The following is a 27194-nucleotide window of genomic DNA, read 5'->3' on the forward strand; positions in this document are numbered from 1 at the left end:
TGATCAAATGCTTGGACACACATCAACACACACAAAAGCAGTTGAACAATTGAAATACATTCATATGTATTTTTCATGACAGGAGCGTGATATATCATTACACATTAGGGGAGTCATCTTTACAAGGGCAGTTAACATGTGAGCACCACTTTTTTGTTGATATTGTGTCAAGTGATGAGAGCTTGCTTCTACATCAATGAGCCACCTGCTCCTGTAATACCGGCCCCAAAAAACGCACTCAGTGGCTTTGCGGTAAATGTTTGCGCACACTGATACCCCCACCCCACCCGTGTATTCCATGTGCCTTTTGAATTTAGACAGATGTGTCCCTGAACTGCATGAAGCAGATGTACTGTTGCCTAAATCAATTTCAGTAACTACGCACCGACTGAAGTAGATAAGCTTTGCGTCCTGCACAGAGGTTTAATGAAGAGAGCTTGATAAGCATGACAGCTTCACAGAGCTTTGTTTGATTGGTTGAATTCTTTATCTGTGTGCGACTAACATTGGCTTTTGGGATCACAACAGGAAGGAAAAAAAAAAACCCAAACAAACAAAAAAATGATCCATCCTCTCTTCCTGTGGTTAAAAGTGACAACAATTTTATAATGTAAAAAAAAACATGAAAATGTGCCTTGAAAAACGTTTAGACATGTATCCAAAGAGGTCTAAAACATAAATATCTGAAGAGCTGCGGGGGGGAAATACACCATCAAATCAAGTATTAATTTCAAACACTTGCAACCTCCCAACGGCCTACTGCCGAGCAATAAACAAGTGGACAGAGAGAGAGAAAGCATGAGCAAGAGAGAGAAAGAAAGAAAGAGAGAGAGAGAGAGAGAGAGAGAGATTGTGCAAGAGCACAGTCTGGAGTGCTGTGCTGTGAAATCAACACTTCAGATCAAATGCAATGGTACAATCTGATTAAGGCCAAATTCTGAAGATGAAGTCAACACTGACAAGAGTAGGAATGGGAAGAGAGGTTGCCTGCGTGAGTAACTGAGTTGAGTGAGTGAGGAGTCGGCGGCGGGGTGGGTGGGGTTTAGGCGACAGTAATGGAGGAGGGCTGATCTGTCCTTGTCCAGAGGGGAGTGGCATATTCTTCTGTCTCTTCAATTCGTTTTCTCCAATGGGCCACTGCCCTTTGCTTCCCCAAGTCCCGGTGGGCGATCACCGTATGGCTATGAGTCCGACATCGATTAGTTTCTGGATCTTCTGAGCGATGACCGGGTTCTTCAGGTGTCTGTGACATAGACAAGACAGTAGATGTCAGGACTTATAGAACAGTGAGCTTAAAAAAAAAGTGTTGTAGTCTATGCGTGTATATGTGTGTGTGTATATGTGTGTGTGTGCGTTTGTGTGTGTGTGTGTGTGTGTGTGTGTGTGTAGTCGTACTCGCTGAGGGCCTGTGGGTCCTTCTGCATCTGCTCCAGGATCAAGCGCATGGCCGGGTCAGACATGATCTGCTGCACCTCGGGGTCGGCCATGGCCCGCCGCTTCACGTCCTCCGGACTGTCGTTCCTCGTGGCCTGATTCATCATGCAGCGCTGGATGCCCTCAGTGGCCTCCTGCAGCAGGACAAGCGTGTGTGTGTGTGTGTGTGTGAGAAAAATCAGAAAAGACAACACGTTAAGTACTGGTCAGTTCCCATAACATCACACTTGGAATTAGAAGCGGGCAAACAGCTGCTCTATATCTTGCTGTGTACCTTAGAGGTGGAGTCGAGCTCCAGGGCTTTCTGGTAGACGTCCATGGCTTTGGTGAAATCTTTAATGGCCTCAAGAGCAGCAGCCTTGCGTGTGTATCCCTTTACTGTGAAAGGAGAAAGACGAGTAAGAATGAGTAAATCCAAAAATAGTAAAAACAATGTTAAACAACTGTAAATTAAGAGCCCTAATACATACTGAATGCAGGTTCGAGTTTGATGCACTCTTCACAGTCCTGACAGGAGAAAGAAAAAAAGAGAGAGAGAGAGAGAGAGAGAGTATTCAGCATTTAAAAACTCATCTCATGATATATTGCACAAATAAGACCTAGAACTATGACCATATTGATAGCAGAGCACAGTACCTTGAGGGCCAGCTGGAACTCGGCCAGTTTGGTGTAGCATGCGGCTCTGTTGCTGAAGAGCTTGGCATCGTTTGGGTTCCTCTTGATGGCCTCAGAGTAATGTTTCATGGCCGCTGGGTAATCCCCTGAGGACGAGAGGATGGATTAGAGGAGGGCTCCATGGAAACACAAGTGATCACTCTCATCAGCACCAAACCCAGCATCTGTAATGTTGAGGTAGGTTCTACACATCGAAAATATTGAATGATGCCACTTTATCTTACCTGATACTGATCTGAAAACCCTGAGCATCTGCCAATGCTGATAACGATCCAATATGGTCTTTTTCTCTCTACTAAAAACTACGCTATTCATTCATTAATAGTATAGTTAATGATTTTCATAAGACACACAATCTCTCTTTATAGTGTCCTTCCCAGTGTAGTCATGATGACTTATCTTTATCTTAATGGATGGGATTTATAATTGTTTTATCTTCCGATCCAGTAATTTTGGCCATTATCGGATTGATACCGATCTTGAATCTCAGACTGACACAACCCTGTCCAGGAAAGCTCTGTAAATGGTAGTGTAGCCTTACCCCAGCTATTCTCCTATGATTGTACCAACCAGTGACCATACACACACACACACACACACACACAGATAATAAAAGACAACACCAAATAGTGCAATTATGTTCTGAAGAACTGAAGCCAAAATTGGCCGGCCATAGTGGCAAAATTGGAACTAGTCTGCAGCACATTATGTGCTTTTTTCAGAACCAGGGCGTGCAATACAAACCGAACAACAGCCACATCCGCCCGCAATCAGCTATAATGGATTCCTTTGATCTTTCTCTCCCCCCCCCCCCCCCCCCATACAGTTCCAGCTCTGGAAAGTAGTATATCATAATAATCCTATACTTGTACAGGCGGGCACAAACACCATGTGTAGCTCCTAATTGCCACCTGGTCAGCCGAGTTGGCAGCTGAGGCTCACCTTTCTGGAAGGCCTCGTTGCCCTTGGTCTTCTCCTCCAGGGCCAGTTCAGGATTAATGTAGGCCAGCTTCTCCTGGTCCTTCAGTATCTTCTCTGCCTGAGGGCACACATGAATAAGAGAGAGTCAGCCATATGAAAAATCTATATCTACATCTTCAAAACACCACTAAAGCTACTATACTGTACTTAAGCTCAAATCTACCACATGTCAAACATGTTAGGAGTACATCGCACACCCTGAAGAAGGCTACCTGTGCCGCTGGGTTGCTTCTCTATTATAAAATAGCCAGTAAATCAGGCTTATAAAAATATTTTTTAAAGAGTGTCTTTGGATTTCCTTTTTTCGTACATGTCATAGGTACACTTTAACCAAATGCCAGTGCACAAAGTAGTTCTACATTACAATATGAAGCTCCAATTACTGGTGCTGAGTCATTGCATAATGATGTCATAGTTCTGACTTAGAGGGACGACTGACGAAGCTTTTCACTGACACTCCTCCAGCTCAAGAAGAGTAGCTGTGCGCACATCCCACCTTGCAGGTGCAGGACAAATGGAGAGTAACTATGGAAGAAAAAGTAATGTCCGCAACACTGATAAATGCTCCCGGTTTAATATTGAAAAAAGTGCAACGTTTCGACCCTACTGGGTCTTCATCAGGCAAAATGAAGATCCAGTAGGGTCGAAACGTTGCACTTTTTTCAATATTAAACCGGGAGCATTTATCAGTGTTGCGGACATTATTTTTTCTTCCATACTCCTCCAGCTCAATCTATGGCCCAGAATCCAGGTTTCAGGTGGGCTAAAAGCCACGGCGAGGGCTTACCTGCTGACACCTCTTCAGCACATCAGGGGTGCGGTGTTCTGCCAGGCTCTTGTTGAAGAAGTGAATGGCTTGTTTGTTCTGCTCTTGCTTGAAGTACGAGTTACCAATCCTCGCATAGGCTCTGAAATAAGACAATCATCAGATGAGTCAGAGTGGGGCTGTAGCAGATTATCCAACACACCTACACAGAGACCAGCACAACAGGAGGCAGGTTATGCTGCAGAGTAGTTTCAGAATTCGTAGCTCCAGGTAGGCTAAACACACAATTAGTCCTTGAGCCAGAGGGGTTTGTCAGTACCATCTGAGGGGAATGAGGGAAAGTCTAATGGTGATTTTTGGCAATGTATACCAGCCTAGAGTTAGAAAATAAGTGATAAGCATTGCACTGGTAATAGCTTTTTGTGTCACCCTGTTTATATCTATTACATGCTTATGATGGGAAATTACAGGTGAATAGGCTAAAAACCAAATAACAGATATTTTCTAGAATAAACTAAATATTATATCTCCTTACTTACAATATTAATTGTAAGAGGGTATAAACAAGCTATTAATTCCACATGACTTTACACTCATATTAGAATTACAGTAGTGTGCATTTGTTGTCATTGTAAGTCTCTTTGCACAAAAGTACCTTGGTGCCAGCTGGTTTAAACAACTCATAATTATACGACACATACTGAGTGCAATGATCAAATTCTTGAGGTCTTGGACAAGGTCAACATAACACCTCTGACACTTTTAGTGCACAGCATACGCTCTGCCTCTCTGGCTGTTGCCTTCATACAACTGTGAATAGCTGAATGTTAGCACTTCAGCTAGAAGAGGGGGGAGAGGAAGGGCTGTTTTTGGCATGGGGTCAGACCTCCTCTGCCTACTCCACATCACCCGAGTGAGCGCAGCCAGCGTTCAGCAAGCAGGGAGGCACTCACTTGGCAATCTGTCTGTAGTCCTCGCGGTTCTCTCGGCCAACATCAATAGCTTTCTCGCAGAGCTCCCTGCACTTCTCCATCTGGCCCTTCTCAAAGTATACCGCTGGAATGGAAAAAGGTGAGAAATTAAAAATAGGTATGTGAAAAATAAGATAAAAAGCATTTCAAATAACATTCTGTGTATTTTTTTTTTAACTAAATATTAAAATCAGGCATGCTTCTGGGCTACTTTCTGCATATGGCTTTCTGTAATTACCCGTCTTCTTGCCTGAGGAGTTACAAAGGTATGCACCATTTTTTTTTTTTTTTTTTTTCAATTAGCTGGTTGCCTTGCTGAGTAGTTAAAAACTATGTTAATACCAAATTACCATCTCATACTTGAGGGCAATCATTCAATTAATGATCACAAGATGTACTTCCTATTGTTGCAAATCCATATTAGGCCTTTTAACCTACTGCATTCATTACAGATGAGAATGATTATGGCTGGTCCAGAACATGATCTTGTTATGGTTATGAATATATGTACCTGCTTGGTTGGACAAGTAAGTCATATTGGAAGGGTCGTGACCAACAGCCTCCTCATAGTGTTTCAGTGCTGTTTCAAAGTCTTTCTTTTTGTAGGCTTCATTCCCAAGCTCTTTTGCCTTCACTGCCTGCAACACACGAGTTAGTTAGGAATAATCCTAGGAATTTCAATTTTATATCACAATGCTCTAGAAAAAAAGCCATGACAATCATTACAAAAAAAATAATGTGTACTATTATTTCTGTATCCTATGCATGTGTAACCATCATATACAACCACATGTGGTAACCTGGTAACTGAATCTTATAGATAGATAGATGGGCTAGCGTGAATAGGCCTGGAAGTTGTGAGTTCAATTCCCAGCTTCCACCTTGGTGCCCTTGAGCAAGACACTTGGACCTTAAGTTGCTCCGGGGGCAATGTAATCCCTCGCAATATAGTTGACATACCTAAGTCACTTTAGACAACAGTGTCTGCAATTCATGGGTTTCATCAGGTCCCTTTCCACAGGGGTATAAAATCAAGCACCTCGATTATCAATGCTGACTGCATGGTGCTTGATTAATACACCTGTGGGAAGGGACCTGATGAAACCCATGAATATCAATAAATGTAAAAGCAACAGACGTGTCAATTTGGTCTGCCGGTCGAGCAAGTAAAGTCTACCTTACACTGACGAGATTTGGGAAAGATTCTTGAAAGATTGTAGTCTTTTAACTAATGCCCCTCATTCAGACTTTACTCAAAAGACTACAGTCTTTTAAGAATCTTTCCCAAATCTTGTCAGTGTAAGGTAGGCTTAAGCTGAAGTGTCACAGCCATACCAGTCTCTTGTTCTCTGGCAGGTCTTCCTCTTTAGGTGGAGGAGGCTTTGTCTCTTTGGGCTTGGGGGGCGGAGGTGGGGTGGGCTCCTCCTCTTCCTCCATACCAGCCAGGTCCAGGCCCAGCAGCACAGACAGCGTGGTCATTACCCTCGAGTCCTGCAACCGGCTAACAGGAGGATGACCGAGATTAGATTAAAGCAGTGGCTCCAAAACTTTTTTTCTGTCATTACCCCACTTTGTTGGGCTGGGGAATTCACAAGCCCCACTTGTCCCCATCAACCCAGCAAAATGGTAAATGTTAAAATATTCGATTTTTCCCCATATTGGTTCAACGTTTACATGTCTCAGGGGGGGGGGTAGATGTACTCACGTGCCGAGCTCGGAAGGCTTATTCCTGAGCTGCTCCAGCAGCTCCCGGTAGCTGGGGTCGGCGAGCAGGGCACGGGTGCGGGGGTCGCCTTCCAACTTCTCATACAGATTAGGCATCGCAAAGGGGTTCATCATCTTCTTCTCTGCGCAGCAGCACCAAAGAAGGGAAGAATGTTACACACTATTACATCCATCATGCTTTGGGGAACAAGTCCAAAACAAAAACCCTCCTGAACTGTGTCTATATATGAAACAGCAGGGATAACGTTTTCCCCAGTAACATGAGAGGTAAGTTAGCAACAACAAAACCAGGAAACTTCTATTGTAATCAAAGTGGCTGTCTTAAACAGCTGTATGTGCAGCATTACACACTCTTCCAGAAGGAGCTAACATAACACTACCACAAAGCTATTTACACAGGTTATGCTTTTTCAATTATGCAAAATCTCATCTTTGACACAAATATGATCCATTCACATATGGGCAACAGAAAGGCTTATCATGACTGCATTACATATTCCCCAGGCTTGAGTATTAATGCTGATATCTGAGGATGGCCAAACTTATTTATGTTTAGACTCAACTGCTGATGTGGACAAGCTAATTTACTATGACCTGCACAGCTTATTTACTAAAGTACCTTTAAGCACAACAGGAATGATACAAAACCATACACTAGATAACTGCACCTCTACGTCAAGGCAACACCATAATCAAAACAGCCAAATGGCAATGATGAATTGGTACAAAGTGAAATGTGCAAACAATGCCCCAGAATAACATCCAATTAGGTATAAGAACATCAGACAAACTGCTATGGAAATATTCTCCATCAATCAAAAGTGGCACGTTGGAAACACTGTGTTCAGTTTGCCAAGTGATTATACGTCTGTTGAAACAGGAAATAATAAAGTGCATTTGATTCTGAGTTTACACATCCTGAAGGTTTTTTTTTTTTGGCTGATGTCATTGAGTGGCAATCGAGCCAGCCTCTGAAGCCTTCTGCTTTGCCAAACGAATGCTGTTTGTAAACAGCCGGGCCTCATCCAACTTTGCTTTTAAAGCCTTCAGGTGGGCTTGCTGCTCACAGTGTAATTAGTCCCATTCAAAGGGTTCCCGTCAAAAAGGCTTCCGCACAGCAAGGTCCTCTTACCTGCCAGGCGAGCCTCGATATTCTGGAGTCCTTCCTTCAGCTGTTGATTGGCCGGCTCCTGGCGAACGCCCTCTTGATAAGTTGTTTTAGCATCCTCAAATCTCCCGAGGAACTCGAGCGCCGCAGCTTTTCTTGAGTAACCCTGAGGAGAGACAAAAAAGGGACACAGATCTAACACCAGCACTCCACTTAGATACTATTGAACATACAGTATGGGCATGTTGGTGCTTGTAAAGCTAGACCACACAGTCAATCTATATTTATCAACATTTGTCTGAGATAGAGCTGGGGCCTGTACTACGAAGCGGGGTTACTGGCTTAGCTGGGTAACTTCGAGAGTAAGTTGATCACATGTGGCGTAACTTCCCGGTTAACCTGTACTACGAAAGGTGGATAGGTTTTAACCGAGGTATGCTGCCATGGCAATTTACGCTGCATCTCAAACCTGCTCCGAGCAGGTTATGTTCATGGTTAACCCGAGGTTTGCGGTTAACCACACCCTTTATAGGCGAAGTACTACAATGTCGACGTAGGCTACCTGGAAGATCCATTATTGGAGCGCAAATTGTAAGCGGCTCTCTTCGCAAGGCGAGGGTTTTTAAAGACCGCCAGAATCTTTCTCTATAGGCCTATAGAATATTCTCTATGAAAGATATACATTCTCAAAATGTATTTATTTCAACAAATTTCAGACATTCCGCAAGCTATTAATCCTCCGTAACACATAGGCTATTAAAGGAACATGAAATAAAACTTTACTTTCATATATCCGATCTGCAATACGTTGCCAACAGCCTTGTCTTGCTTTGTTTGCTGCTGACGTATTTGATTTGTGTCGTAGAGTGGGTTTTAATTCCTCACAACTTTTTATAATCATTGCGCATTCCTTATCCGTAAAATAACGTGATCGTGTCATCATTAAAAGTGGTGATTTGCGCTGCAACCCGCCCATTTTATGTGAACGCGCACCAACTCCAATGAGGTTAACCCCAGTTCAACAAATCAACTTCTTACTCAGCGTCGTAGTACCGATTAACACCAATGAAGATAACCAGGTTTTGTCAACCCCGGTTTAGCAAAGTAACCCTGGGTTACATCTGGGTAGGTTGAACTCCCTTCGTAGTACAGGCCCCTGCTTGTGAACTGTGCTATGTGTGAGTTAAACTTTCTTGCAGTAAAGACATTCAGATTACTCTTCAATTCCCCTTTGTTTGATAGCTAATGCACCGTGGTAAGATAGACACACTGTTCAGAAACAGTCCTCAACAGTTTTTCCTCTTTGAATGGCAAAGAGAGTGAAATGGCTGGTAGAACAATGCCCATTCCAAACCCAACAAGAGCAGAATACAAGCAGATCACCCCTGACCCCAATACACAAAACCACACCGTTTCTTTAACACTTACTTTGCCCCAGTCAGGTTTAATCTTGATAGTCTGACAAGCATCCTTCAAGGCATCTTCATAGTCTCCCTTCTTGGCGTATGCGGCTGAGCGGTTACTGAAGAGCACGTGGTTATTGGGGTCCAGGACCAGCGCTTCAGTGTAGCAGCGCACGGCCTCAGTGATGTTCCCAGCGCTGAGTGCCTTGTTGCCCTCATCTTTCAGCTGTGCCACCTGCGGGGGGAGAGGAAAGTGGAGGACCGATATTAGGGGTCATCACTAGGAGAGGGAGGAAGACCAGGCTGGGGCGGGCTGGGGGATTTCGACAGGCAAATGGCGAGATAGTTTATGGATAACACACAGATGGTGGGAGGCAGGATGGTGTTGTTCTGGAAACATTGTGGACTTACGTCAAGGGCAAGGTAGGAGGAACTCACAGCAAGTTGCATGGCAATCGGCAAAAAGTGGGCTAAGATGAGAGACACTTTGTGTGTGGTGCTCTTGCCACAATGTTTTAATTTTGGCTATATTGAGCAAACACTTCGCAAATCTAAATGGCAATAGGTAACTTCTTTTACCACACTTGAGCATACGTATACCATTGAAGGTATGGTGGACATTTCTCTAAGCATCTGGTCAGGATAGACAGGTGAAATCGAATGTACAAATCACATTTTGTCCCATTTGTCTCTAACGGCTGCTGAGTTCAACACCTGCCATGGATCAGCTGTCTCTGACATTCGAGCCAAAGTCATAGGCACCCTATAACAGACTAGCTAATTTCTGCAGCAATAAAATAATGCCATAGTAATGCATAGAACTAGTTTCTAACTTCATCAAAGATGCTGCTCATTTAAATAACACAACATACAGAAAATTGCATCAATTCGAGCCTATCTGTGGGTGGGAGCATATTTCAGTATTTGATGGATGAGACACATAACCCCGGAAGGGAATGCTTATTACCTCAATTGATGCATGCTAACACACCCGTGGAAAACTGCTTGAATTTATGAGGTTGATCATTATGAGTAAAATGCTCCAATTCATTCTGTCAACAAGATCCTCACGGCTAGCCCACCGGCTAGTTTATACAGGAACATGGCAAATTGCTAACGAAATAGAGGACTCACCTAGCTAACGTTAGCCAACATACACCACACAGCTACCTGGTGGCTACGGCTAACCACCTAACCACCTAGTGAGACTCAGTAGCTGACACATATTGGTTTAATTCAACGTCAACAATGCTAGTTTAAGACTCCCAAAAGACGGCTTGAGACAACTTCATCAAATTAGCTGCCTAGCTAATAAGCTAGGTGGATTGCTAGCGTTTGGCTAACGGTACGCTCATTATTTTGCCTACCCGTTAACACACCAAATCGCAAGAAACTAACTTGAGGACACATTTGATAGCCAGGTAGCTAAGGTTACAACGAACATTTCAATGGCTATTTATTGCCTTGCCTTACTTTCACCAGAAAGCTCATGCGAAAGTTTAAATACCTAATAGCTAGCCAGGTAGCTAAACCATTTATCCGCAGTGGCTTTGACATTCTCTAACGTTAGTGAAAGTTGGCATATCAGGGTGATTCAATGCTGCTTCATGCCATACAGCATTAACGTTAGCTAGTGGGGCCAAGATTTCTCGAACCTCAACATAAAGATGTAATCAGCAGGTTCGCTATACCTACACAGATTATATTTTATTTATCAATTTAGCCTTTTCCAATTGTGAATTTTAACGCTCAAAGTGTCATTTCAGTGGGCTAATGTAATCTGGTTTGCTAAGCTAGTTAGCTAACAATGAAGGCACAGTTAATGCTACTGCAGTACTTCCAGATAATTGATCTTATCGCTTGTGTTCATTAACATTTTATTATACTACAACATAAAACATAAATTAAGCTGACACTGATAGTGTATTACAACATCAGGAACATTGTTACTAAGCAATGCATTTCATGATATAAGTTGTTAGCTACTTACTTTCTCCATGGTACGACCATGAGGTTCCAGAAACTACTGTGAAACGACAGCGGGTGAACTCCGCCTCTGCACTGAGGGAACAGGTTGCCAGATACTGTAGATTTCCCCCAACAGAATTGCAGTCGGTTCCTAGCTTTTAGAATTCGATCATCCCTCTGTAAGTCAAACGCAATGATGTTAACTGAGAAGTAAAATAACATGTGCTATAACCTTAGTCATATATCCATTACTTAGACTATTCTTGAGCGATTCTTCTGTAGGCCTACCTACATACCGTGATCTGTCTGATGTAGACGTGCTTTTCACTCAAGTTGTAGCCCAAGTCTTCCGCGTATCCAATCAAGAAATTCTGTGTAGGATAAATATATTCTCCACGTCCTCTACTCAGTAAAGAGAGGCTGATTTTGATGTCATCAGCAAGGGTTACTTTGACAAATACGGTCGTCGTTGGACCTCTATCAGAAGATGATAGGGCTAAACATTCTAGTTGATTCCTTGATGGCATGAACATTCTAGTTCTTTCCTTGAACTTGGGAAGCTTCTGGAAACATCTTGGGGGTTCCGCAAAAATCATTCAAAACACCCGAAGCTGACTGTAAAATATAGGCTAATACTTTGAGGCTATGGCTGATTTATTACACAGTCTAATGTTACCTACGGTTGGACTGTTCAAGAACATAATGCAGCTGTGTGTTGATCAATGTCAGGGTGCGGAATGTTGGTACCATCAGTGTTCTGAGCTTGAAGAAAGGATATTGCTGTTTCAACCTCTGTCTCATTAAGGTTCTCGTAGAAAAATAAATTAATACAAATAAAAATAGTTAAGTTAAAATCCAAAATGGTCAGTAACCCTGAGTGTGGTCATCACCATCACCATCCCAGTGTGGCAAAAGTAAGCAATATTGGCTCACATAGCCTAACCATTCAGTGTTGACGTTGACATAGCCTAGGCCTACTAGCCTACACTAAGGTAAACATATAAAGGCAAAACAAAATACATAACACATATAGATAGAGAAGGTAATGGAGTACAGAAATGTACAAACATTGACACAGAAACAGAGACAGTCCTGTAGTCATAATCTGGGACAACAGCAGAATGAAATATTAACATCCCCAGTAACAGCTCCTACATCACTATAGGCCTACACAAAAGTGCAACCTCCTTGCACACTACAATATGACAAAACAAGAAAATACCCAGAGCAAAAATATATTTGACTATATTTATAACTGACATCAATGAAGGGCCTGCAGCTGACCTAAGAAATTACCCTCAAGAGGAAATTATGTGAAATCACAGGACATAGGCTAATAGCCTACACACCCTGAGAGATTGTTGATTAATCAGAACTCCTTTATCTTTAACTATGAGGGTGGTAACATATTATATGCTATAGCTAAATTAATCCCATGAAATTAATTTGTGTTTATGTTTGCATAGTTCTTAGCAGACACTTTTGTCCCTTGCTATTTACAATGACACATTTGCAGGTCAGTAAGTGGTAGGCTATATTCTGATTGTTGCATACCAAAAGTAGTTGCTAATGAAAACATGCATCAAAATGTGGCAAAATTATTGCACAGCGTGTAGTCACCATCACAAAAGGAGGTGCATTATATACTTTTACCAGCAGATGGCAACAATTGAATGCTAATACTAGACTTTTAGAAGAGGATCTCTCTCTCTCTCTCTCTCTCTCTCTCTCTCTCTCTCTGTATGTGATTGTGTGTGTGCATGCATGTGTGTCTAAGTGTATTGTTGGATGGGTGGGTACATACATGCACTGGTGTTGTTGCAGTGGCTGTGTATTTTATAGTAAGATTTATACTGCTTGCTGGAAAAGATGTGAATGTCCAGGTGAAATGAGGCATGGCTTTGTCTGCCCACATCAGCAGAGGCAGACCGCTAGCCAAGCCACATTATACCATGCCTTTATATGGGACCTAACATATGCACATTTTCAAGACAGCATAGGTTACTATGCTATGTCAATCCTATTGTTTGTAATGCTATTTGAATTACAATTTTGCAGGCTTCAGTCAGTCAAATGTTATGATGTTGCCACGGTAGATTTAGTAGGCTGTAGGCTGGTTATATTTGGTGGATGCTTTTGTTTGAGGCAACTGCAAACTCATAACAAAGTCTAAACAACTCTCATATGAAATTTCTGACTTTCATAATTTGCAGTTACACGTTTTATTGCCTTCTTGTGTATTTAGAGCATTTTAGTATTGTAATTTAAAAGATTGATGTAGAGTAAGATCCAGCTTCTGGTGATATTCTGGTGATATCCCAGAAGATATGCCTGTCGAACATGAATTCACAATTCCTGTAATGGACAATGATAATGTTTTTAGAGTGGGGCTTTTGGTAATAAATATCAATAACATGTCTTGGCACAAAAAACAGCCAGAGCACAGAGCACAGAGGCTTTAAAACATACCCTTGAGAATTTGAATCAGATCACCTCAAAGGATACTGTGGCGTATATGAGAACATCAGCATTTCATTTCAAAACATAAAACCCTATTCATCATAGTCCACAGTTGTTATCCTGGCCTTGACAGTTGTATCAAATTGAACAAGTGCTTTTTAGCCTCATGTTCATTTCATTGAAACTGTCAGAATAAAGCTTCGGAGTAAAGGAGATCACCAGCTCCCTTCATCCATCCTGATATGAAAAAAAGTCAATAGATTTCATCTTTCACACCAACACGGGCTGAGGATATAGCCTATACGATTGTAATTTATTTAGGTAAGACAAATCTACCACTGATTCAACAAGGAGTGCGAGAATCCTTTGCACTATTTCTCTATCAGTTGGGAGTTGTTGTTTGTTGTTTTTTTTTCACCCGTGAAATGGCAAGACAAGGAGGCAAGGACAAGCGAAACACCAGTTTTTATGGGCTTGTGTGTGTCTGCATGACCATGTTTGTATACACTGGTGCCTGTGCAAGAGTGTATTGGGCACGAGATAGAGAGTGAGTGAGTGAGTGAGTGAGTGAGTGAGTGAGTGAATGAGTGGGTGAGTGAGTGAGAGAAAGAGAGAGAGTCTTTCACAGCTCACTGCACAGCTAGATTGCCTGCAGAAGAAGCGAGAGAAAAATGAGAGAGGCTGTGCCAAAGAAAGAGAGAGAACGACAGAGCACTCGGCCTAGGAAGGGGTAGAGTAGAGAGAGAGAGCGTGATAAACACTGAAATATAAAAAGTGAAACTGCTCCCATTAAAATAAGGATTGCAATATGGAGCGCAGCTGAAGCAGAGGGGTGATACAACCTTGGCCATTATGAGCCAGTGCAAATACAGTAATTACCGGTGCAGATCATTTTAATATCAGCAAACTAAATAAGGAGGGAAGCAGAGAAGTCCTCCTTGCGCTCGGCAAATGCCACAAGAGGCAAGGAAATGGGTTGACTTGAGCCCTGCAGAGGTGATGGCTATGAATGAAAAAAGGGAGCTTAAATGAGGTGTGTGTTGTGTGTGTGTGTGTGTGTCTGAGGGTGTGTGTGTGTGGGGGGAGTGGGGGTGTGGGGGGGGTGATTGGCTGGGGAGAGAGAGGAAGGGAGAGAGTACGGCTGTGTGGCAAGGCCCATCGATTGATTTATTCCGGCGGCATCGATCAGTGGACAGCCCTGTCCGTGTGGAAAAGCGTGAGGATTAAGGCACTGGCTCATGTAATGAATGGCTCTCGTGCACCACGGAGAGCGGGGTCGGCCGTAAATCAGCTTTGCACGGCCCGGGCCGGACAGCGTCCTGGAAGCACAGGCCTGTGTGTGTGTGTGTGTGTGTGTGTGTGTGTGTGTGTGTGTGTGTGTGTGTGTGCTGAGGAGGGATTTGTTTAGATTTCCCTCAGCTATACGCCAGTCCCTTCTCTATTTCGCTTTTATCAGCTCTCGCGCAGGGCAGGGCACCGAGAGCCACAAACAACTGTCACACAGGTGCAACGAGCGCATTCTGGAACCTATCTCCATTAAGAAAAAAACAAACAAACAAACAAACAAAACAACAGGAACGCACTGTAAATAGAACTCCAATAGAGCTTTAATTTAATTGTGACCATGAAATATTACCTGGACATCTCTAATTGTTTTTCCGCAAACCCCCAAGTGGCCGGCCTGCTGTCCATTTGTCATTTTATTTTTATTTCCTATAGATCGGTTTGCAGCCATAATGGAGTTTAGAGAGTAATTAGGCACTTTGTATTCTTTTCCCCCCTCTAAATACCAAATATTGCTCAAGGCAAATCTGTCAGCCCTACAGTAGCCTGGAAAGAAATTGGATTGATTGATTGATTTGTGTATGTCAGCTGAAGGACACAGACAAAGAGACATTCCACAGCGGAGTAGAAGTAGGGTGGAGGGAGGGGTGGGGCTGGAGGGGGCTTGGGGTGCAGATGGATGGAGGAATAAGTAGGGGACAGAGTGGGGGAGACGGGTGGGGTGGGGTGGAGGGTGGAGGCAAACAGAGACTAATGAAGAGGGAGACACATGGACAGATTGTCACACAGACCCATTCACATGCACGCACACACACACACACACACACGCACACACAAATACAAACACACACAAACACATACACACACACGCACGCACGCACACACAAACACAAACACGCATACAAACACACACACACGCACGCGCACACTGACCTCATCCTCACTCAGTGCTGATCAATACAAAAAGCAGGCTGTTGGTGTCGCTCCCTTCTATGAGCACATCGAGCGGGGTGGGGGTCCACCTCCAGCCTTGCCCAATGATCCCTAAGCCATCCCAATGCTTTGATTAAACATGGCACCCCTAGTAATTCTATGAACCATAGCAGCCCGATGGGCCCCGGGCTCTTGGACTCTGTTCTCTGCATGAGTGAGAGCAAAACATCACTCTTTCCTTTATGACTACGAGCCCTCCAGCTGGAAGATGTCTCAGTGTATTTGCCTCTGCATTTGTCCAAATCTAATGCGCTTTTTTTTCTTCTTCTCTAGTCTTTTTGGTCACCCCAACAAGCAATGTGAATGTCCACTGAAACCCACAATGGATATGCTTTCAGTCGTAACAAATGGCCTTTTCCAGGAACTCAAAGCTTGAATTGAGTAAAAAGTGACATATTTTCTTCCATGATGTATTTATGCGCAATCTTTTGGTTAGATGATTGTAATCAATTTATTACATCCTAATATCATTCTCACATATTTCTTTCTTTCAAGATGAAACATAATTGACCTAAAATCCATATTTTTTCTTGAGAATGCTAGAATAGAAGATCACTGGCTTCTGCTTGCATCAATAGGCAATCATATTAAACATCATGAATCAAAAATATGCTACCTTATTATTTTTAGTGAAATTGTGGCTGATGATTAATTGATTGCCAAAGGAGCAATAACAATGTGATGCTATTTATCTTAAATATGCAAACTACTTAATAAGACATAATTACACATCTGAATACAAAAGGCTCCAACTATTTTCAATGCTGGAATAAAGAGTCCAAAGGAAAATCCTGATTGAGGATAATAACAACAACCAAAAAAAAAAAAAAAACCGGTAGAAAATTGTGTGTGTGTGTGTGTGTGTGTGTTTGTGTGAAGGTTGAGATGCAAACGCGAGGTCTTGGCGAGTACCTGCGTGTGCATACAGGTGTAGCGCAGCGCAGAGAAAAAATCAATACATCTGTAATCACCTGTAGTCATGGCCCAGCTGGGACTCCCTTTGCAGAGATTATTGTGTGTCATTACAACTCTGGCTCAACCCAACACACGCCCTCAGAGCCATTGTTCTGTTCTGCGCAGAGGCACATACACACACACCTACACATACACACACACACACACACACACACACATGCGCACGCACACACACACACACACACAGTTTCTCTTCTATCTATTTCTGTCTCCGATAAGCATGTGCAAAAACATACGGCGACCCTAAAGCGTGCCTAAGTTGCATTTCCATAAAGAATATGATTAGAATAATAATCATTGCATATACCCACACACACGTGACATCAAAAGGATGTTGTAAATACACATCATGCCAGAGACATTTCAGTACATTTCGCCTTTAATCACATAGAAAAGAAACATACTTTATACAAAATAGTTGTTTTTTTCTCTTTGACTTATATCACAGAGTCCAGCAAAGGAAGGGGGGGGGGGGTGATGTTTCAAACGCAGCAGCCTACAAAAAAAGTTACAGTGGAAACGCTTCTCAAAGACCAAACGACAGACCAGATAACACACTCTGATTAAAAGTCAGTTACTGTTCTTTTTGTGTTGGAAAACTAAAAATGAAAGTAGCAGTAGTAGTAGTAATAGTAGTAGTCCACAATCTTGTCCGGACACTGGCTCGTGTTCCTTCCTGCCTCATTTGTGTTGTCCATGAAGGATACCTGCATCCATCCTTGCAGACTCATGACATTCTCTCCCTGCGGCACCATCAGGAAAAGGCACGTAATTTCCTGACGGTGCTGCAGAGAGGCGAGAGAGAGAGAGACAGAGAGAGAGAGAGAGAGGAGAGGAGAGGGCGGAAGAGATGAGAGCGAGGGAGGATGAGAGAGAGAGAGAGAGAGAGAGAGAGAGAGCACACAAGGTCAGCATGTTTGCCCATTTTCAACACGGCATCCATACGGGCGGCATGTGGTGCTGCCCAAGAGTAATTACTGTGGCCTCCGGAAAACAGCATTGCCATTATCGTCCTCGCAGACGGCCAAGTGTGAGCCGTACATCCTCCCCCTCTCTCACACAAACTCTGTGAGGAAGAGAGAGGGGGGGTGGGGGGGGCGTCAGTGATGGCGGTGGCAGGTGAAGATGATGTCAGTCGAAGTTGACCATCACACAGACATGGTGCGAAGGAGAGAGGAAGAAGGAAGAAAAAAAAGAAAGATGGACGACTCATTGATGCAGCCTCAAATGACCCTCGCTGAGAGCTCAATTATAGCGCAATAGGAGTATAGAGGAGGCTGTCTATTTGCACAGGACACAGAGGAGGCTAACACTTCTCTAGCGGAGCCAGGACTCGGTGGGGGGGAGGGGGGGACATCTGTGTTAATGGACTGCAGGTGGAACAACTGCTGGTCCGAGTCGGCAGGAGCTGCAGAATCTGCAGATGGTTTCAATAAATAAATAAATAAATAAGATAAATAAATAAATAGTCAAATAAATACCTGCTGCCATCACCGTGCTTCTCACCAAAAAAAAGTCTCACAAAGACTAAAGGACACACACACACACACCCACACACACACCTATGGATGTGTGCACAGACACACATGTACACACACACACTCAACTCATAGGCTTCTCATACATGAAAGAAAAAACACATCAAAGTATGTGTTCATAGACAGGAAATTCTGGGAAATGGATGGCGGGACAAACAAGGCTACCTTTTAAATGGAAGTTCGGCATCATTTCTGCCTGCGCATGTTGTGCACTTCACTGCACCAAGGTCACCCATACAGTACATCAATCCATCTGTGAAAACCTGTTGTAACTTGTGCTCGAGCAAAATATGCAATCGTAATAGTAGTGATAAAATGAGAAACATCACAGTGTTAATGTCAAATCGAGGGGGAAAAAAAATGTTTGTGTTGCACTTTGAATGGTGCCACTTTTAAGGACAGCAAAGGTAGCAATGAACAAGGACATAAAAGTGCTGGTATATGAAATATTTGTGGGGACTCATGAACATAAACTGAGTAGGAGGAATGTGCTGACGCTATCAATGTTAGTCAAACCACATCTGTAGAACATAAAGAAAAATATGTTCTGGGTTGCGCCGGCAATGGGGAGAAAACTCCCCTCTTTCTCTGCCTCACATCCCAAAACACGACTGTGCGTTCCCCCCTCGTACGGCAAAGACAAAGAAGCACAATTTGTTTCTACAGTATCTTTCAAACAGTGCAGTTATAAATGGTTCTGTGAACAGAGTCTGTGGAGGACACTAATGCAATGTGAGATATCAGGCTATGACAAACAGGTTTATGCATGGCTGAGCTTCACTGCTCCCAAGCTATCATTTTACTTCATCTCTCAACTCATATTTGTCTTCCGATCTCTCTCCCTCTCTCTTTCTCACTCTCTCTCTCTCTTTCTTTTCCTCACTCTCTTCACCCTTCGCTTTTCCTCTTGGTTCATATGCCTGTAATAAAGAGTGCCTGTTAAGTGCTGCTTCTTTTCTCCATTAGCAGTGCTGGGAGGCGCTCGGACTGGCCACCGAGGAGCGTCTTCTCCTGTAAGCCCACATCCAGCCCACATCCAGCCCACATCCCAGTGGCCAGACTGAGCTCCCTTCGCCCCTCTCTCTCTCTTCGCTTACCCTCTCCTCAACCCTCCCACAGTGCAGGTCCACAGTGAAAACGGTTTCGTGTTTTTTTTTTCTTTTTTTTTAATGTCAAGTTTACTCTGGTCTCCCTGACGGTCCCTCGCTCACACCAACTCGCTCGGGACGGATCCTAAAACGACCTCAGAGAGGGAGGACGGGAGGCCTTTCGCTATTATCTCGTAATGTGTTTGGCTTGGAGCAGGTGATTAGCCCAGGCTAATTTCAGACCGAGACGTAAGCTGTCATCCTCTCCCCCTCTGCCTACCGTTCCCTTGGCAATATGAAAGCTCATCCAGAGCTAGGTGAGGCTTACACAGTATCTCTGAAGCACTGTGTTGCAGCTACAAGGGACTCGCGTTGTTATTTCTGTATCACCTTAACACCACTCTCTTTTATTTCTTGCTACTACCCACCAGGAAGCGGTTAAACCTTCAGGCTTCTGCCATGAGAAATTTCCCAGCGAGGGCGTAAATGAAATATTGAAAGCCATGACCCTCTCATACATATCATTATTTCAATTGGCATACTGTCACATTCCCAAATGGCATATTCAATATCTAAATACCCTCAAAGCCCCAAGGGCTAATTTGTCTATTACTATTGATGGTTCTTAGTACTCAAAATTACAAAAACAGAAAAGCATGAAAAGATCAAATACATAAAGGTAAACTCTGCGATTCTGTGGAAAATAACTACTTGGGAACAGAGAATTATTTTCACAAAAGATGTCCATTAATAAGTGTAGGTTTATATCTTTATCTACACACATGGATTGCATTCAGTACAATGCAGAGATTTTTTACTCTCCAAAGTGTTTAAAGAGCCAACCAATCACAATAGGAACCCTTTCACAGATCTACACAGTACCTGGGGTCAGATCAGACTTTAAAGGGTCACGTTAAAAATACAGTATTTCTTTAGGCATGGACTGTTAGCTTGCTGGCAAGTGACGGTATTTGAGGCATTACGAAGCATGTGGTAGACTCCTTTTCCGGGACAGACAGACAGACAGACAGACCGACCGTCCGGCTCTTCAGGTATTTTATGAATCTGCATTTTGGGGGTGTGTGGAAGGGGGGGAGAGATACAGCACAAATCAAGTCTCCTTTCACGGTGCTACAATCATCTACAGCAAGTAGATTAGGCTTCTCCCTTTGGAGCCAAATGTCAGCTGATCCATAAATATCCCACCACCAGTCCTTTCATCATAAAAAATGCCTTACTGCAGCAATCAGTTTCCTGTGTGCGCTGAAGCAGAGCTGGAGAGAGGGAGGGAGAGAGAGAGAGAGAGAGAGAGAGAGAGGGGGGAGAGAGGGTGAGAGAGAACCCACAGGATGTAGTGTCCTTTTCTGTGTTCTTTCCCGATGACTGCTGTAGCCTTTTACTGCATGGCAACTGCTGGGGGCCGTGGGCTTCTAACCTCTTGCGCCTTTGCAGTTCGCAGGTTTAGATTTCTTGTGCGGCTGCTTCTTCTTGTGTGTGTGTGTGTGTGTGTGTGTGTGTGTGTGTGTGTGTCTGTTGTCGACCTGAATAGCCTGTGTGAGCAAAGAAAGAAAGCAACACCGGTCCGTGTGCAAAGTCTTTTTTTTTCAAGATGTTAGCTTCTTCTGTGCAAGGCTACTTTGGCAGTCACCTCTCCCATCGAGAAAGAGTGAGAGAGAGAGACAGAGAAAGACAGAGAGAGAGAGAGAAAGACAGAGAGAGCGCACGCAGGGGAAACAGTGTAATAACACCGATCATTACCGGAGTGCGAAACTAGCAGTTGGTTGTCGACCGTTCACCACCGCAGCCTTTTGCGCGCAGAGGGAGGGGACGCCTCCCAGGGGCACAGGAGCCAATTAAAAGTTTCCGTGCCGTAAACAGCGGGGCGAAGTTGGAATGGAAACCAGAAGGCACAAAGGGGTGCTTCACAACCCATGCTGATAGAAAAAAAACACTGTGCATCTATACAGTACAGGACATTTCTAACTGCGTGGTGGGCCCCATCACGTGTAGGAGTAGTCTAAATCTGGGATGCCGCCTTCTCTGTAGCCACGGTTCGTGCCGTAGCCAGCGGTGTTAGTCATTTGGTGGGGCGGTTTGTAGAGTCCTCCCGTGCCGTTCGGAGGGAAGATGGTGTGGATGATGTAGTCTTCGCGCAGGGGCTTGGGCTGCAGGGGCTGCCTGGTGGCCATGGGGGTCATCTGGAAGTTGGGCCCGCGGATCTCGAGGATGGTGGTGTCCTTCTTGGTGCCGGACTCGATGTAGTCGTCGTAGGTCTTGCTCTTGCGCGAGGAGTTGTTGCGCGTGTAGTGGTCTCGGGAGGAGAGGCAGCCGGCGCGGTGGCTGTACCAGCAGAAGATGGCCAGGATGAGCGCCAGGGACACCAGGGCCGTGGCACCGCCGATGATGCCCGCGAGTGGCAGGGTGCTCAGGTGCTCCGAGCCCTGGCCGTTGTTGCCACCGTCCTGCCCGGCGTCCTGGCTGGGGTCGGCCGTCTCGGTCTTGGCGCACACGGGCTCGTTGTCCGGGTCGGCGTCCTCGACGGCCATCGCGCCTTTCCCCACGCCCGGCCCGGCCCCGGCCCCGGCTCCGACGGTGGCCAGCGGCACGATGCAGATGACGTAGCTGGAGCGCGGCTGCAGGGCGGTCAGCAGGTACTCGCGGCGGTCCGACTGGACCAGCGTCTCGGTGATGGAGCCCATGGCGGCGCTGGTGCCCTGCCGCAGCCAGCTGAGGCGGAAGGAGGAGGAGTGCTGCGCCACGCTCCAGGTGACGCGGATGCTGTCGGGCGACAGCGCCTTGACGTTGAGCGCCAGGTTCTTGCCCACCGCGCTGCTGCTCAGCTTGTAGTCCAGCCCGGCGTCCGGGAAGCCCAGGCTGGGCCGCCGCGAGCGCAGCGTGAACAGCGAGCCCTGGAGCGGAGAGAGAGTGGTCGAGCTGGACGCTACCCCACCTCCACCGCCGCCGCCGACCGCTGCCCGGTCTCGGCTCCCGGTGGCCCCCGCGGCTGGGGCAGTCGCCTCGCACTCCTCCATCTGTCCGGTGAGGTCCCTCAGGGCCAGGTCCCGCACCCTCTCGGGCCCCTGGCAGGTCAGGCCCCGGACGGTGATGGTGTTGCCGCGGGCGTGCAGCCAGTCGTGGAGCCAGCGCAGGCTGCACGTGCAGTACCAGGGGTTGCCGCGCACCAGCAGCTGCGCCAGGCTGTCCAGGTCGCGGAACAGGCCCCGGGGCAGCGTGGTCAGGTTGTTGCCCGACACGTCCAGCCGCTGCAGCCGCCGCATGCCGTCCAGCGAGCCGCGGGGCATGTGCGTGATGGCGTTGTCCTGCAGCGAGAGCCTCTGCAGGTGAGCCGTGGGCAGGTTGAGCGGCGGGCGCTGCAGCGAGTTGCGGACGAGCGACAGCTCGGTCAGGTTGGCGAGCCGCGCGAAGGTGTCGTCGGCGATGCGCTGGTTGGCTAAGAGGTTGCCGTCCAGCACGAGCCGGCGCAGCGAGGAGAGGCCGCGGAAGGCGTGCGTGGGGATGGTCGAGATGCGGTTGTCGTCCAGACGCAGCTCCTCCAGCGAGGCGGGCAGCCCCGACGGGATGCTGGACAGGTGGTTGCGCGACAGGAAGAGCAGCCGCAGCCGCGGGTTGTCCACGAACGCCTGGTCCTCGATGCTGACCGTCGAGACGGAGTTGTCGTCCAGGTGCAGCTTCTCGAGCAGGGGCAGACGGGCGAGCGCGGCCCGGGGCAGCACGCGGATGTTGTTGTCCTGCAGGTGGAGCTCGCGCAGCGACGCCGGCAGGTGCATGGGGAAGTCGTCCAGCTCGTTGTCGTACAGGTAGATGACCCGCACGGTGGTCAGGTGCTCGAGCGAGGTGGGCAGCCCGGCGTTGTCGATGTGGTTGTTCTGCATGTAGAGGACGGTGGCCGACGGCGGCAGAGGCGGGATGGCGCTCAGGCCGCGGTCGTTGCAGTAGATGAAGTCCTCGTCGCAGCGGCACGCCGACGGGCAGTACGGGTCACTTGCGTCCAGGTCTCCCAGGCCCTGCGCCGCGGCCGCGCTCCACTCCAGCACCTCGGCCATCAAGGTCAGACACAGCAGCAGCGTGAGCAGCCGATCGCAGGAGCGCGACGATCCTTCGAGGGCCATGTCGCCGCTTGTCTCTCCTGTGACGCTCTCCTTCGAATCCTCTCCCTTGATTCCTCTATTATCGCCTCCAATTTCTTGTCGCCTCTGTGCAGCGGTAGCGGCAGCGTCTCCGCCTCGGCGAGCCTCGGACGTCGAGTGCTTATTTATCTCGAGTCCCTCCTGGCGCCCGATCCGGCTTCGCCCAGCCTGTGGAAAATTCCAGAAAAAAAAAGAGAGACCCCGTGTTAGTTAGCCTGTAAACTATTTGCATAATCACATATGGTTTGTGCAATGGCAGATAAATATTTGCAATGATACAGCGCTAGAGCACCTGCTGCACGATTATTCCACCACATGTCCGACGCGTGAAGAACTGATTATTCACTGTCAGCCTTCATCTGAACTGCGAGACAAATCTATCCATATATACCACAAGTAGCCTCCACCAGATACGAGCTTATAATAACAAGACAGAGATGGAGCGAGAGTGCGGCAGACAAGGGAAAAGAAGACATGGGAGAGGGGGAGTGAGAGAGAGAGAGAGAGAGAGAGAGAGAGAGTAAAGAGAAAGAGAGAGTCAGAGGAAGAGAGGAAGAGAGACAAACCCAGAGGCTTTCCTTTGTCTAATCTGTCACAATTCCCAGCAGGAGATCTTTAAGATGTCTAGGATCCGTTACAATGCACAGATGCATTACACGTGCTTATTTACAATGTATTAATCACAAGTCAAAATGAATAATTGAAGTCATCACCAGTCGGAAATAAACAGGCATTAGCGTGTCATGTGATCCCCGCGCACTGACCGAGACACTGTGTTTTGTTTTAACGAGTGGCCCCTAAGTCCTTGGCTGTGATCTGGGGGGGGGGGGGGGGGGGGGTGATTATATGTGGTAATCTTGTGGCCTGTTTGCGCTAGAAGATTCTGGGGGAGATTTGGGGTGTCTGCTTGAGACGGAACAGCTGGGCGGACGAGTCTGTTGAGCAGCGTGGAGTATTTGGGTCACCTCTCTCAGAGGGTCGCCATGGCGAGAGAGAGAGAGGCCGTAAGAGAGAAAGAGAGAGAGAGGGAGAGAGAGAGAGAGAGAGCGAGAGAGAGAGAGACCGAGATTGCTATGGTGCATTGAGTGGGAGGGATTAAGAACATATGGAGTTGTGATTGTGTTGGCTTAAGCAGGTGTTCGGAAGAATGGCACATGGCTGAACAATAACAACACACACACACACACACACACACACACACACACACACACACATACTTACAAACAAATACACACAAACACATTTTCACTTTCATCTTAACTTCCATGAAAGGTGAAAACCAAAAGAGTGGTGTCACGTGGTGGTACTCTAGGCTTCTATCTTAAGCTGGCTGGCTTTTAAAGGATATGGGGATTGCAGCTGAGAGTACATATTTGTTTGTCTGTGACTCAGTGCACGTGTGACTTAATGTGTTTGTGTGAGTGTGTGTGTATGTGTGTTTGTGTGTGTGTGTGTGTGTGTGTGAGTGTGTGTGTGTGAGATTGTCTGTCAGTCTGTCCATGGATGAGGAAACAGTTCTTTAGCTTTTCTGAAAGTGGAAAGTCTTACGCCTCAAAAATATGACTGAGACTGGCCAACGCATTGACGTCATTGTGTGTGTGTGTATGTGTGTGTGTGTGTGTGTGTGTGTGTGTGTGTATGTGTTATTGTCTGTGTGTGTGTGTGTGTGTGTGTGTGTGTGTGTGTGTGTGTGTGTGTGTGTATATGTTAGTGTCTGTGTGTGTGTGTGTGTGTGTGTGTGTGTGTGTGTGTGTGTGTGTGTGTATGTGTTATTGTCTGTGTGTGTGTGTGTGTGTGTGTGTGTGTGTGTATATATGTTAGTGTCTGTGTGTGTGTGTGTGTGTGTGTGTGTGTGTGTATATATGTTAGTGTCTGTGTGTGTGTGTGTGTGTGTGTGTGTGTGTGTGTGTATATATGTTAGTGTCTGTGTGTGTGTGTGTGTGTGTGTGTGTGTGTGTCTGTGTGCACCTTGCAGCATCTCATGGCTTCACCTCCTGATGTGAGACAGACAGGCATGTGAAACAATGTCAGGAGGCTACCGGGCATGTGTGTATGAGTAAGAGAGTGTGTGGTGAGTCCCCCCCCCCAGTGTGGACCAGGGGCTGCCTGCCTCCCTGACACTCCATCCACACACACACACACACACACACACACACACACACACACACGCACACACACAGGGCAGTGACAGACGTCAGCGTGGTAAACGGGGCTGAAGCCATGGGGGGATTGGCTGAAATGGGACCGTCCAGACAGCAAGTCGCCTCCAGCACAACGCAGCACCACCACTCTAATAATGGAAACGGAGGCGGTCGTGAGAGAGAGAGAAAGAGAGATAGAGAGAGAGATAGAGAGAAAGAGAAAGAGAGAGAGGTAGAGAGATGACGAGGGAGAGGGCAAGGAAGGACTGTATCAATTTACATCGAGGGACCGAGGGAGAGACAGTGGGAATCGTGATTGAGTGAGCGTGAGCATCCCTGCTATCTTTATCCCAACAACACACACACACAAAAAAAAAAGCCCACAGCATTCTGGCCATATCTGGCATCGCAAGGTGTCACGTGTGATACAGCAGAGAGTAAAAAAGCATCTTGGCATTATCAGAGAGGCACGCTGATGCATCAGGTAGCCCATTCTTCTGATGGCGCACAGAAGATAATGTCTCTGTGTGGTTTATCAATCACACCACCACTATCCAGTTTGCCTTGGGGACGGCTGGAATGTGAAATCTGAAAGGCAGGCTGGACACCGTCACGAGACGGCCGGGCATTACGGACGTCGTGCGAGAACCGAGGCGCGGGACCGTGTACGAATTCATGAGAACCGAGCAGGGGACCCGCATATCTCTTTTTTATTTATATCAATAAAAGGCAATACCTGGTGCCTCCTGGAAAAAGAGATTACGACTGTCATTCCTCTCCCCGTGATGGATATTTTCAAAGATACAAATGATTTATGCGTGTCCGTCTAACCATCTATCCATTGGTACTGCCTCCCATTTTCCTACAGAAGAGCCTAGTTTGCTGTACATGATATCTATATTATGTTGATGAATGTTTTATGTGCTCTGCACAATGTGTCTTATTTCCCCAGAAATGGACCGAGCGAGTCTGACAGCTGCAGGAAGTAAATATGCTCAATAGGAGGCGACAGCGGAAACATGAGTGACAGTCAAAAGCAGCCCGCGACGGGCCCCCGCATCAGGAGTCTGTTATCGGAGCGTAATCTGGAGTGGGATCAAGTCCTCAGAAAAGCGAAATGACAGGCCCGTCTCTGAGACCCGCGCTAAATCAACCCGCGCTCCAAATCCCAAATGGCCACTAAAGTGCGACGCCGTGATCAAAACCTGTTGCCACAGAACTCATTTGGCTCAATGTCTCTTGCCACGGAATCACAGATTAAAACTAAATCCTGGAGGCATTAACTGCCAAGTCATGCCCCCCCTGGCAGTAAAGAAAAAAAATGTCTGCAAATGGAGAGGAATGCAAGCGTGACACGTGAGAGAGAGAGATGCAGAAAAAAGAAGAGAGAGGCAGAAAAAAAGAAGAAAGAGAAGAAATGAGAGAGGGAGAGGCTAGGGGGATATAATGCGAATGACTAACTGAACATCTGAACGTCGGATGAAGAGAACCTTTCAGCAGAACACAAACAAAGACAGTCGGTGCAGCTGTGTGCTT

At 46.1% G+C, this 27194-nt stretch overlaps 2 protein-coding genes across 2 annotated transcripts; both read right to left on the minus strand.

Annotated features, from left to right (window-relative positions):
- Positions 1 to 41: 41 nt before the first annotated feature.
- Positions 42 to 11197, minus strand: stip1 (stress-induced phosphoprotein 1). The gene is made up of 14 exons (XM_062536327.1): positions 11054 to 11197; positions 9089 to 9298; positions 7685 to 7826; positions 6533 to 6674; positions 6163 to 6328; positions 5339 to 5465; positions 4810 to 4912; positions 3878 to 3998; positions 3052 to 3148; positions 2071 to 2195; positions 1905 to 1941; positions 1709 to 1812; positions 1396 to 1568; positions 42 to 1243 (listed from the first exon to the last, which is right to left on the minus strand). The coding sequence occupies exons 1-14, from the start codon at positions 11060 to 11062 to the stop codon at positions 1171 to 1173; spliced, it is 1629 nt and encodes a 542-aa protein (XP_062392311.1). The 5' UTR covers positions 11063 to 11197; the 3' UTR covers positions 42 to 1170.
- Positions 11198 to 21369: 10172 nt separating this feature from the next.
- flrt1a (fibronectin leucine rich transmembrane protein 1a) lies at positions 21370 to 26359 on the minus strand. The gene is made up of 2 exons (XM_062535842.1): positions 26222 to 26359; positions 21370 to 23685 (listed from the first exon to the last, which is right to left on the minus strand). The coding sequence occupies exons 1-2, from the start codon at positions 26357 to 26359 to the stop codon at positions 21370 to 21372; spliced, it is 2454 nt and encodes an 817-aa protein (XP_062391826.1).
- Positions 26360 to 27194: the final 835 nt, after the last annotated feature.

The sequence above is a fragment of the Sardina pilchardus genome, chromosome 5 (assembly GCF_963854185.1).
Source record: "Sardina pilchardus chromosome 5, fSarPil1.1, whole genome shotgun sequence".
NCBI lineage: Eukaryota > Metazoa > Chordata > Actinopteri > Clupeiformes > Clupeidae > Sardina > Sardina pilchardus.